General features: G+C 44.6%; 1 protein-coding gene across 5 annotated transcripts in view; it reads left to right on the plus strand.

Moving 5' to 3' along the window:
* ULK1 (unc-51 like autophagy activating kinase 1) overlaps positions 1-13,090 on the plus strand; it is a 75,018-nt gene that overhangs the window by 17,180 nt on the left and 44,748 nt on the right. For all 5 annotated transcript variants that reach the window (XM_059484973.1, XM_059484977.1, XM_059484975.1 and 2 more), the window contains exons 7-9: positions 5,856-6,029; positions 7,794-7,867; positions 9,986-10,087. In XM_059484973.1, the coding sequence (XP_059340956.1) occupies positions 5,856-6,029; positions 7,794-7,867; positions 9,986-10,087 (350 nt within the window). The remainder of the gene's footprint in view (positions 1-5,855; positions 6,030-7,793; positions 7,868-9,985; positions 10,088-13,090) is intronic.

Consider the following 13,090-nt stretch of genomic DNA (forward strand, 5'->3'; position numbering starts at 1 on the left):
TCATTTCATGTGTGGCTCTAGGTCATGGTTAAACAAAGTTTGTTCACATTGTTCAAATTAAAAGCTAGTCAGCTGGATAATACTTCAGGCTCCTTATTGAGGTATGTGATGCCTGGAAATGGCAAAAATTGAAGGATTAAAAGATAAATTTACATTTGCCCTACAGCTAGTGTTGGTGTCCCTAGAATAATAATTTGGGGCTTGATGCTAGCATGCCACACTTTTCCTGCAGGGTAATGAATTATATTTGTGGACTTGAATTTTCAGAAAGAGTTCAGTACTTGAAGGAAAGAGAATATTCTGTCTTTCATGTATTTTGTTTGTTTAAAGCGTGGGTGAGATAGAAGTGACAGGCATTTGTTTTTTAAAATCCAGGTTTAGTGTGTTTTGTCTTTGATATGTTTTGCATCTGTTGGGTATTGCTGTGCTCTTTTTAGATCTTTAGTGGTGGCAGAATGTTCTTATGGACACCAGTGGAGGATGGTTTTGTATTTGGTACTTTCTTTTTTCTCTCTGAATGCAAATGCAAATTTTATAAATAAAGTGCTTTTAAAAAATAGCAAAACTTCAGTTTTACCAGTGCATGGGCTTTGAAAGCTTAATATTTTATCTTTCGTGCACATGAAGTGAACCTTGATCTTAAAGCAGTGGGCCCTGCACTCTCATTGGGAAACTGTGTGTGCAAACAAGAAATTATAGAAACGAATAACAGAAACAAGGATTTACAGGAAATCATCTGGTCTGTACCACTACTTCTGTGTGTACGTTGTTGTTTTCCCTTCTGCCACCCTCCTCCCTCAAAAAAAAAAAAACCCTCAAGAAAAAAGTGAAGCATGCAGTTAGGCTGTTAATACAGCTCACTTCCTGGCCTATCAATTGAAATTACTCAGGAAGCTGGTGGCTAGTTTGAGACAGTGACAATGAATTGTATTTTCCAAATAAAATTCAGCTTTACCCCAGTTTGATTTGTTTGAGTGTTACCTGGTGCAAAACTTAATCTTTCTTTGCCTGAGTTCATGTGAGAAAGTTAACCTTTAGCTCTGTTTTTACCAATAAAATATTTTGGTTTGGCAACTGTAAAGATTGTTGTGTCTGGGAAGTTGGTGCTTAGTTTTGTTTTAACTCTTAACACTTGTGTGCTGGTTGCCAGTGAAGAGAACCCAGCAAGCACCAATTTCCAAGGGAGGAGTCAGGAAGGGACTGCAGCAAGAAGGTTTAGTTACTCCCATCAATGCCAGATCCCAGAGCCTAGATAAAAGTCAGATTTCTGCATCTCACCACATGCTCCTCTGGGGTATCTCCTCTTCCAGCTTCTGCAGGCTTCCAGCTTCTGCAAAAGAACTCAGGGTTCTTTTGACAGGAGTGATTTTTCACTGAAAACTCATCTTGGAAAGTTTAGATTTCTTCAGTATTTGACTGCTACTCAGGAGGCTCATCTCTACTGAGTGGTTATTGTGCTGCTTCAGTTATTCTGATAATTGTGTGATGGTGTTTAATTGCAACATCTACTTTCCCACTGGCTCCTCAGACGTTTGTGCTGGTTGGTAGTTCCTGTAACACTTAAGCAAGCAGCACATGCAAATCCCCTGGTTCTCATTGAATGAGTTGCTTGTAAGCTTCCAGATCCATTCTGCCCTCTAATTACAGGCATTAGGCAATGTGGTAATTCCATGCTGAATCCAAAGGCACTCTCATTCTCCTTGTCTTCATGACTGGAGGACGTGCACAGGTGCACGTTGGAGTGCACTGTGTGTGTCTGGCTGGATTTTATGGTGTTGGGCAGCCCCATCCATCTCTGGTACAGCCCAAGGCTCTGTGGGCTCTGCTGTGGTGGTGTCCTTGACAGGTCCAATGCAATTTCCCTTCTGGGAGATGTCTAGAAGTTGCTTTCAGTGGAGGCTGCTGAGAATTGAGCTGAGAGTGGCAGGTGTGTGCTGTGTGCTGGAGCTGGGGGAGGTGTTCCAGCAGGGACCAGCTCTGTACAGGAATATCTGGGATTGTGTCCTCAGGTACTCAGGAGCAGCTGGGCTGAAATTCCTTAATTTCTGTGAGTTGGCGTTGGCACAGGCTGTGGACACTCATGAGAGCATATTTGTGATGTTTCTTAAAGCTGCTGCTTTCATATCATAACAGGGAATTTCTTGGTTTGACCATGCTGGGAGTTTGATCTTTCTAGTCCATCCCAAGTAGTGCAGGGACCCTGTTGCAAACCAGAGGTGTGGAACATTGCTCTGTAGCTTTTCTCCCTCTACAGCCAGTTAATTAAGAAGGTCTAGTCCCACCACAGACATATCTGGAATAAGTGTTCTGGCTTGTACAGAAGAGTCACAAGAGTGTGAATCTGTGTCACTGACCATGGGTAGATGGGATAGGTTCAAAGCCAGGCCCCAAACAAGTCAGCTTGCTCTCAGACTTCAGTGTGACTTGGATTGGGCCTATGTTAGAGATACTTGTGACACCTGTGGGTAAGAGGAGATGTTCTTTTTCCTAAATAACTGTTCCAAAATGATGGTGTAACCCAACGTCAGTGGGTGCCCTGCAGTACATCTCCTGATCAGCTGACGGGGGCTGTTTACTGCACTTCTGAACTTCTCAGAACAGGCTGACCAGGGCACTTCTTAGGTGGTTTCATCCTTTTTCTCTGCCTTCAGAGCTCGAGGTACGTGGGCCCCACAGTGACCCAGAGTAAATATTTTCTCTGATCTACTGACCTGAGCAGCCCAAGGCAGTAAGAGTGCCTCATCACTGAAGTGGAGCCCATGAAAATAAACACAGGGATATTATTGCTTCTCAGTAATGGCAGAGTAGGGCTTGTGAAACAGCATCCTCTGCAAGAATGTGTTGCTCACCACAGACATCCACAGGGATGCCCAGACTTTAATGCAGGATTATATTTTGCCAGCAGTTTTCTGGTGAAGATGAGACTATCCCCTTTTTACAGGGACAGACTTACAAGTTCCCTGTTTGAGATGTAGCAAAGGAAGACAGTGTTTTGTTCTCCACTGTTTTGAGGTTTTCTTGGGCTTTTTTTTTTTTTTTTTATGGCACATAAATTGAATGAGTTTTTTGTATCTTCTCATTCCCTCTGCTGTTGGTAGCTGGTCTGGGAGAACTTTTGCAGGCCCAGTATCCTGAAGTCATTGGAAATGTCAGTTGTATTTATGTTTCTGTCCTTCAGTTGCAGATTGCTGCTGTCACACAGTAGACTGATGGACTGAGGATGAGAGATAAGGAGTTTTGTTTTCCAGTGTTACAGCCTGTTTGTTAATGGGGAGAGGTAAAAGGGTATTGCCCCTGCTGTCTCCAAGGAACTGACTGTCCCTTTTCTGTTCCTGAGGGCAGAGCCTCAGTTTCCCAGTCCTGCCTGGATTTGTGAGATTGAATGCTGCCAGAGGATCCAGCAGATTTCTCTGGCTGATTTTGCAGCCCTGCAATGGTAGCTCCACTCTGCTACTGCAGTTGCACTGTGGGACTATGTCTGCACAGGCCCAAGACACCAGTTTAGATTCTGTGTGCCAGGAAAACAATTCTTTTGCAGGGCTGAGAACTTTGTATGGACTTCTTTGAGGTGGAAATGCTTAAATTCTGCAGAAACATGTAGTTTAGAAACACTGTTTTCTATTGATGAATTTTTGTGATCTTGTTAGCAATGTGGTTGTTTTCAGTATTATGAAGAGTTAGAGTTGCCATCAGGGAGGCTCAGCTGGTTTGCTGAGGGCTGTGGCTGGTGCTGTGTTTGCCCTATAGCCCCCAAATTATCTGCAGGACAGGGAACGCCTCAGAGCCGTGGCTGCTCCTGGGACTGCAGGTCAGGACAAGGCTCTCCACAGCTCCTCTGCTAGAGGCTGAGTGTGTTCAGCCAGGAGCTGGTAATTGCCTGCTGCCTTAATAATAACAATTATCAGGTTTCACGTCTTGCTTCATGTGTGGAGGAGGGTGGTCAGCCTGTCCTTTCCTGGGCCTGAGCTGAATTGGGAAAATACAACTTTTGAATTCCTGCTGTTTTGTTGAAAGATGGTGTTTTAACCATTCCTGTATAGATTTCCTTGAGTACAAATTGCAGAAATACTACAGAGTGCTTTTGGTGGAAGGAATATTTAGCACAGCTAAGAGATGCTGGACTTTTAATAGACAGAAAATGGTATGGGATTGAGTACACTGTGATAATTCAGGAGGAGGTTGGGGAGAGCTTTGTTAAAGATGAGGCAGTGCTTTCTTCAGAAGATGCAGGTGTGTTTTGAAGACTTGCATCTGAGCTGCCTCTTGGTATCCTTAAAATCCCTTCACAGAATCTCCCCTCTGGAGAGGAGTCTCATGAACTGCAGCTGAGTGCCAGTTCATGGGGAAAAGGCTCAGTGAGGGGACAGAAACTCCGTGTACATGTGCACTGCTCTCACGTGTTGGAGGCCAGGACCACCTGATAGCCATGGTGACACTTTAGCTGTGCTTGTGCCTCCCAGACCAGTGAGCCTTGGGAGTGGTGGGAGTTTATTTTCTATTCTAAGCGCTGCTTAACTTATCTGTGTCCCTTGCTGCGTCCCATCCATGTATTTTACAAGTTAGATTTTTCATTTCCTGTGTTGTGTTAAAGCTGTGTGCAGCCTCAGCTGTGTTTTCATAAGGATTCCTCCCTTCTAGCTGACTGGCTAGGGTGATGTTTTGAAGCTCCTGCCAGCCTGTTTTAATGTCTTACTAGAGAACAGCTGGAAGAGCTATAATGAAGTCCCAAGTAATTTACAGGACTTTTTACAAAAGAAATAATTTTATTCAACTGGTATGGTGCTTCCTTGAAGCCTGACTTGCTCAGTGACTGACAAGGAGGCAGGCTGGTAGCACTGTTGATCCTGGGGTTTGTTCAGCAGGCTGTTCCCAGCTCTGGCAAGAGTTTCATACGTGTAGTTCTTAAAATAACGAGAGCTGATGTTGCACTGCTCTGATTAGAAGAGCCAGTTGAAAATTATTTTAATCCCTTCAATGTTTGTTTTCACACCATGGTCCCTGGGAAGGCTGTATCTCAGGAGAGGCCACTCCAGAGCTGCTTTATTTGCAGATTTTGATCACTAATACATTCTTTTAAAAAACTTGGCTTGTGAAAACATTTTGAGATACTCTTGCTGTATCTGTGGGTGGAGGGTGGCAGGTGATGGTTTGCAGGGGTCATTTGGTAAGGTCTTTTGTCAAGTCCTGAACTGTGGTTCACCCAAACACGGGGTTTGGGATTAGAATTCTGGTTTGGTCAGGTGATGATGCACAAGGGTTAGGCCTAGATTTGGATTCATACCCTAAAGGTACAGATCCCTGCTGGCCATGTGCCCTAACCTACTGTGAATTTAACCTATCAACCCTTCCCAGGTCCAGCATGGGCCTCAATGACTCTTGCAGGTATAAATCCTGATCCTAATTGCCTTTCCTCTGAGCTCCACATTTAGACCTGGTCTATGTGATAAAGCTCTGACCTTGGGTATCCAGCTGCTGCTGACCATAATCCCAGGCAGCCACAGCCCTGCCTGGTGCTTGCCTGGATCTGCCTTGCTGAGGGAAGCTCTAAACCTCACCAGATGCCACTTTTGGACACAGTTAATAACCCAGATTCAGCACCCAGGGCTGGCCTGAGTTCACCATGAGGGACTCAGGGCTGAAAACAGCCTTGACCACAGAATAAGCTGGGAATGCAAATGCTCTCCCTTGTTGCCTGTAGGAATCATTCAGAAATGGTGTGTGGGGAAAAGACATCATATGTGGGAATAAAATGACAAATTAGAGTTAATTGCTGTGAGACTCTGCCCTCTGGGCTCCTCAGAGAACTGGCACTGTGAGTTTTTCATCTGTGGTTGTTTTTCTTTCCTCCTTGCCAGCTATGCGGACACTCAGTGAAGACACCATCAGGCTCTTCCTCCAGCAGATAGCAGGTGCCATGAAAATGCTGCACAGCAAGGGCATCATCCATCGGGACCTGAAGCCCCAGAATATTCTCCTTTCCTATGCTGGGGGCAGGAAATCAAATCCCAACAACATTCGCATAAAGATCGGTAAGGCACCGCTACAGTGTCACCCTGAGCACTTGGGAGTTTGGTGATGGACACATGGAAACCTCCATTTTACTTTGGAGAGCTGTCTAGGAGGAGAAAAGCTTTTCTCCACTTTAAAAACACCCTAACGTTTCTCATTCTTAGCTCCTCTGGTAAATGCAGCCTTCAGCTGCCTGCAAGCAGTAGGAGCAAAAGCTTTCTACTCTGCCAGGACACAGGTTTGACACAAAGGAATTGGGCAGGCCTTGCTCTGCTCTCAGTTCAATGGTGCCACCCTCAGTAAAAACAAACGCCAGCCTGCCCTAATTGGCTTGTAATCTCCAGGCTTATCAGGAAATGAGCAGAAGTTGTGACTTTTGTCTTCAGCTTCTAACAGTGTTGAGGTTAAATGTTGTTGTCTGAAGACCTGGTACTAGGTGCTCTCCTGGCTGGCCTCAGAGTGGGTTGTCAGGCAGACCCAAAAGTGGGAGTTTTCTCAGTCTGAACCAGAGACAGGCTTCTCAGCTGCATCTTGAAGAAATTCCCATTCTGCACATCAGGCAAGTGGCACAGATGCACCAGTAGCTGGGATGAGTGCTCCAGAAATCCAGTTACAGAGCACACATATTCCCTGCAGTCCCTCAAAAATAAGATGACATCACCCTCACATGTGGGCTTTTGGTTACGTTACAACTCAGAGCTGAAGCTGACGCCAATTAGGTAAAAATTAGGCAGAAGTGTTCCTCAGCTTAACCCTGTGCTGTGGAGAAAGTGTTAGTGCTTTCCTTCAGCTCGGAAATAATTTCCAGTGGAAAAGTTTGAAATGTTGCTGGTTGTTCAGCTGAAGCATTTTGGTGTGGCGTTTTTTTTTGTTTTGTTTGTTTGTTTGGTTTTGGTTTTTTGTTTTTTCTGTCAAGCAGAGTTAATATCTGTAAGGAAGGGATTGGGAGCTGCAAACAGGCAGGAGGGCTGCGGGCACAACTGCTCTGGGTGTGATGTAACCTGCAACCCTCCTTGTGCTCCCTGAGGAGTGCATGGTCCAGGGAGAACCTGGCTGTACCAGTTCAGTAGTGACAGATGACAGTGTAAACAGCTGTGTCAATGTCCTAGCTTGAAATATCTGGTAACCTTGAGAGAACATCTCAGTGTCATATGATCAGATGCCCAGTAACCTGCAGAGGTAATTCCTCTTGGTATTCCTTGTTCCTGGCTCTTCTACTTGCTACGTGAACTGTGGCTCAGTTATCTGGCCTAGTGCTGGGGTTAGCACAGTTGGTACTCTTCTAAAGGAACAGAACAAGACTCATTTTGGTAGGGCTGGTCTAGAAATGTGGGTAGTGGTGAGTAGTGGTTCCTCCTGGATGTTTCACATTGCAGCCTTTTCAATGGAAGGCGACTTTCAGTTCCCCAATGAAAGGCTGAGACAGCAGCAGATGAACTGGCTGGTTCTGAACTGGCACATTCTCACTCAAGTCAGGAGAGCCTCCCCAGCTGGCATTTCAGAGTGCAGGCAAATGGGTTCTGATCCCTGAAAGAGGGATGGGAGTTTGTTCATCTGAGCACTCTTGGGACTGGCTCTGTCCTTTTGTAGTGTCTGTACTGTGCATTAATAACTCGCACAAGGGTGCTCCTGCTCAAGAACAGCTGTCAAAGCCTTACCAAGATAGGATATAGGTTGCAAAGGTTGGTGGGAAGTGAAGGTAGAGTAGGAAGAATGAACTGGAGAAGGTGCAGGCTCTCCAGAGCTGGTGTCTGCTCCTGACCCACCTCTGTTTCTCCTTGCAGCTGACTTTGGGTTTGCCCGGTACCTGCAGAACAACATGATGGCAGCAACACTGTGTGGCTCACCCATGTACATGGTAAGTGTGACTTTTCTAGAGGATTTTCTGTGTTGTTCCTGCTTTGCTCCCCAAAAGCAAGGCTTTGCTTTTATCTAGACTTTTCCCCAGAGGTGAAATTTTGTTTATTTGCCTGAAACCAGCACAGTCCTGAAGTTCTGGCTGCTGGTAGTGTCAGACAGCAGGTGCCTGTGCTGTCATGTAACTTCCAGGTGAGATGTGGGTAAACCATGCTTTCAGGATGGCTGCTTAGACACTGAAACTGATGTGTGTAAGAAACCAAACTGATCCCTTTACCCTCTTTGTACTTCCCACCCTGGGATCAGGTTGTGATGAGGTGATCTCTTATTTGTGCTCATGGCAGCAGTCAAGGTCTCGGTGTCACATCAAGTCACTGAAAGGAAAAATGAGAAAACCAGACAGAAATAAAAATGTCATAACCAGACTTGTAATAGTTCCTGGGGACGTGGGTGTCTGAGCTCAAAGTAAAAAGATGATGTGAGTCAATTTAGGTTCAAGTTTTTACAGGTGCCCTGGGGTAAAAGGCAACTCATTTCAAACACTGTCTAATCCACTCCTAAGTTTTTTGTCTGTAGTCTTTGGGCAGGGTTAGGCTGGATTGTGCTGCACTGCACAGGCCTAGTGCATCTGGTAGTCTGCTCCACAGAACTACCTGAAGCAAAACACACTTCCTCTCTCTCCCTTATTTGAAGCCTGATGTTTATTTGAGCTATGCTATATGTGAAGATGATGTAACTCTCTTCTCCTGTGAGAGTTTCCTGAGTTGTCTATTTTTAGTGATACTTTTTCTTTCGGAGTCCCTTGTGGAAGTAATTGAAAACACCCAGCTTATTTTCTGAAAGGGCTGGAGGAAACTAGTGATGATGGTTTTTTTCTGTTTGTTTTTTTATTTTTATTTTAAACAACACTGGATATTAACAAGAAATCTCAATGTTTCATATTGTTCTCTGTTTATTGATGGGCTTGAAGGAAGATGGGAAGGGAGGGTTCAGTTGGGATTTAGGGAGGATTTTGAAGTCTTTCCCTCCTGCTGTTGTAGGTCTTGTGCAGGAGCCCTGGGAACATCTGCTGGCAAGGCAGGACTTTATTCCCTGCTTTAGCTCACAGCCTATTGCTACTTTATTTTATTTTGCTCTTTTAAAATAACAGAAAGGTATTTTACCCCTACCAAAAGGAGCTTTCTGTCTGAACCCCAGTATGATCCATGCCATGGCAAGACTTGAAACCTCCTTGTGCCGTTCTTGTCCTGCTGCTTTGGCTTTTTTTGGTGTCATGCCTCCTTCCCTTAGGGACAGACCAAGCTCCTCTCCACAATTTACTTGTTGCCTTTTTTTATTTCCATTACGTGTGGCCTTTACTAATAACAGAGCTAAAAAATTGATCCTGTTCCCTGCTGGCAGCAGTGCAATGAAATCTGTGGTTATAAACACGAGGGATTAGCCAGCCTGGCCTCCTGTCCCTCCTCTGCTGCTGCTCCTGAGGCTCTGCCTGCTGAGCCAGGGGCTCTGGGGGCTTGCACTGTCTCCAGCTTTGGGAGGGAGCAGCTGAGGGCACAATGTGGGATTAGAAACCAGAGTCTGAGGCACAGCAGGGCTCAAGCTGTTGGACTGGAACGCTGCCTTTGAACCCAAACTGTGACCTTGGCACCAGGCCCTGCAGCTGAATTAATGTGCTGCCATCTTGGGCTAAATGAGGGAAGTGCCCAAGTGGTGCAGCTCAGGATGGAGGCTGGAGTTCACCTGTGCAGTGGGAGCCTTTGCTGCTCTGGATCTTTCTCCTTGCTTTGGTTGAGAAGATCTGTTTGTGATTTCAGTGGGGTTTCTTCTGGTACACTGGGAGAAGGGGAAGTGCTGAGTTTGCCCAAAATACACAATATTAGGATGTATTTTTGTCTTCTGAATGGAAGTCTGTGCTTCCCCCACTTAAATAGGGAAGTGGCCCATTCAATGTAGTGTTACAGTCTTATTGAGAGTAAATCTTCCATGGTTATTGGGGAATCTAGCTCAAGAGGTTTTATAGCATGATGGTGACTTATCTCTTGGAGTTCCTGAAAAAAACCAACAAACCACCAAAACTGCTTCCTCTTATAAAAGAAATTTCTCTTCTCTCCCACAAAAGGCACCAGAAGTCATTATGTCCCAACACTATGATGCCAAAGCTGACCTCTGGAGTATAGGAACCATCATTTATCAGTGTCTCACAGGAAAGGCTCCCTTCCAGGTGAGTTGCTTAAGTTTGATGTTTATGACTCTCTCCTGCTTTTTTAATCTCTTATTTTTTCCTGCTAATCAGGTTACTCTAAGGCTTCTGTCACCTCTAATATCAACTCCCATAGATCCAGCCCCATGAAGGTCTGGCTAGCACCTTGACTAAAGTGTTGTGCTTTATGTGTTGTAATTCTGGTTGTGTTACTAGAATATGACTCTTCTCTGGGCTGTCTCTCATTCAAATGTATTTCCCAGTTCTAGGAGCTTGAGAAGGGTCACTTTTTGAGAAAATTACCATGAATCAGTTAAAGCTGTGAGGGTTTTTTAGGCCTACACTTAGAAAATCAGTTTCTATTTACAACTGTAGTCAGTGTATAATTTATAATTATAATTCTGTTGGATATAGGACTATAAGAAAGATTGTAATTGCAAGTTAATGTTCAGGATGATTTGGTGGCAAGTTGTGTATTGCAGCTAAATCAACTTGGTTTTCAGAGTAGTTAAGTAGGATAATATCAAAAGGTTCTTATCTGTCATCTCACAGCAGTCTCTTCCAGCCTGAAATGTTTATGTTCATCAGATCCAAACCCCTCCAAACATAACACAGCCCTGTAAAGCTCCACCCTGTACTTAATGCCATAACTTCTGGTTGAGCTGCAGCATATCCTTTGTGAACAACATTCTCTGATTTACCTTACTCCTGTTGCTTCAGAATTCCTTCACATATTTTTCATCACCCATAGGTGGAATTCATATAGACTCAGTGTATTTTTTTTGTTAGCCACACTCTGTGCTGCTTTACTTCTTCCATCTCTGAATGAGATCAGCAGACTCTCCCTTGAAATTACTCTTTCAAAGTATTGTATTTGTCAGATTTTTTCCCCCTTGCTTTCTGGTCCTCTCTTCTTATGGCCTGACATCCCTTTATCCTGATTCCCTAACAAAACAAAATGGGAAAAATCCCCAACAAACCCCCAGAAATGAATAAAAGGGAAATAAAAATGAATAGCACAAAAGGAAGTCAGAGGGAAATTTATGCTCAAGTAATAAGGCAAATTTTATGAAGTGAAGGACTTTATGAGCTTCAGTTCCACAGCTCTTTAGGGTTTCACACAAGACCTGGAATGTTTATGCAGTTACATCATCAGGGAGGATAAAGTGAGTTCTGAGTCTGTTGCAGGAAAGAGTGGGCAAATACAGGAGTAAACTAATGGTATGTTTTGGTTTTGTCTAAAGCCAAGAACACTTTTTTCCTTCAGGGTAATTTTTTCCCTGCTGCTATGAGAATCTTCCACTCCAATGCTTTGTATTCTGTCCACCAGCTTCCTCTGTATTTAGAGCAAGACTTCATTTCCTTTGCATGTTACTTTTTTTATAAACCCCTGCAAAATGCACTGATGCACTGAAACTTCTGAATGGCTTCTGTTTAATGGCTGCATCCACTTGTCATCAGTGTTGATACCTTTGTTTGATAGGAGAAAAGGACTGTTAGGATGAAAGAAAATAAATATTTATGTGTTAAGAAGAAAATGGAGGGGAGGAGAAAGCAAGCTTTGACTGCATGCATAGAGAGCATGGCACAGATTCTTCCTTGTATCTTGGTGCCTTTTAGTTATTAAAGGCACTTTGATACCTACTCATTCTAATGATTTAATTACTGTTTAATGTGGTGGCTTTATCATAGGGGTTCTTTGATTGAGGCATGGCAATGCCCTGCCTTGGAGTGGGCAGTGAAGGGACACTTCAGTCCCTGCCCAGCAGTTCCTGACCTGGTTTGTGCTTGCCTCATTAAATAACTCTGTCCATAAACATCTGTTGGGCTGGGAATGGGGGTTACTGGTTTCTCTATTTCAGTTTTCCCCACACCCTTTCCTCTTTTGGAGGTTGCATTTGGAAACAAAATGCCAGGCCCTGTTTGTGACTGCAGTAGCAGCTGTGGATGTGTTTGATCAGGGAGAGAGAGGAGCTCAGCCCAGATGGTTCTTTGTGCCCCATCTATTTGTTTTGGCCATGCATGTCACAAATTGCCTTTCAGATTGAGGTGCAGGTGAAGGAAGCCTGTCCAGGGGGAGCTGGTTAAAGGTTAACTGGCTTTCTGTCTTTGTTGGCATGGCTGTGTTGTAAGAATTTGCTGATGGGCACTGAGTGGGCAAGAAGCTGGTGGTTAAAGGGCTTTTAGGAGAAAAAAGGGGTAGGGAACAGGTGATTGAATACCATGGGCAGGAATGAGCTTCTAGGAGAAGAGATGGGTAGGGGACAGAGGTGATTGAGCAGCAGGTGATTGAGTTTTTGGGAGGATTACCAGTGGGTGGGAAGGAAACAGGCAGATTCCACATAGTGCCACCAGCAGACCCAGCTGCACAGGGAAGCCAGGAACTGGATTTCTGAGTGAATCTCTTCAGGCTAAATCCTCACTGTGCCTTCTCTCCCAGGCTGGCAAAGACAGCCCCTCTTCTCTGTCTCGCTGAGATTCCCACGGGAATCTGGAGCTCATGAAACATTCCGAGTTTGGGTGCCACTGCCTGAGCCAAGGAGGCACCTCCAGGAGGATGCAAACAAAAAGGACTCCAGTGTTATCTGCAGTGAGGAGGAATGAGCTGCCTAAAAATAAAGTAGGGCTTCGGGGAAATGGGTTAGATGGAAAAAAGATCAAATGTGTGGAAAGGCTGAGGCAGCTGTCAATCCTGAAAGTGCTTGTAAATCAAGCCAGAGATGTGCATGTGCATGAATGTGATTTCTGGCTGTCTCAGAGTTAATTTTAACTATAGCTGGGTCACCCAAGGCAATTTCCCTGAGCCATTCCTGTCCCTTCCATGCCTCACTGCACACAGAGGAGAAAGAAGCTGCTGATGCTCAGATGTGAACAGTTGGTAGGATGGCTGGTGAAGCTTTCTTAAGGAGCTTTTTGTATTAAACATGGCCATAAACAAAACAGTGAGACTGCCATAGGGATGAGATTAATGGGATTCATAATCCCTATAAACAGATTTGCTGAGCTCTGTATTAATGTGGAATT

This window comes from Ammospiza nelsoni, chromosome 18, assembly GCF_027579445.1.
Source record: "Ammospiza nelsoni isolate bAmmNel1 chromosome 18, bAmmNel1.pri, whole genome shotgun sequence".
Taxonomy (NCBI): Eukaryota; Metazoa; Chordata; class Aves; order Passeriformes; family Passerellidae; genus Ammospiza; species Ammospiza nelsoni.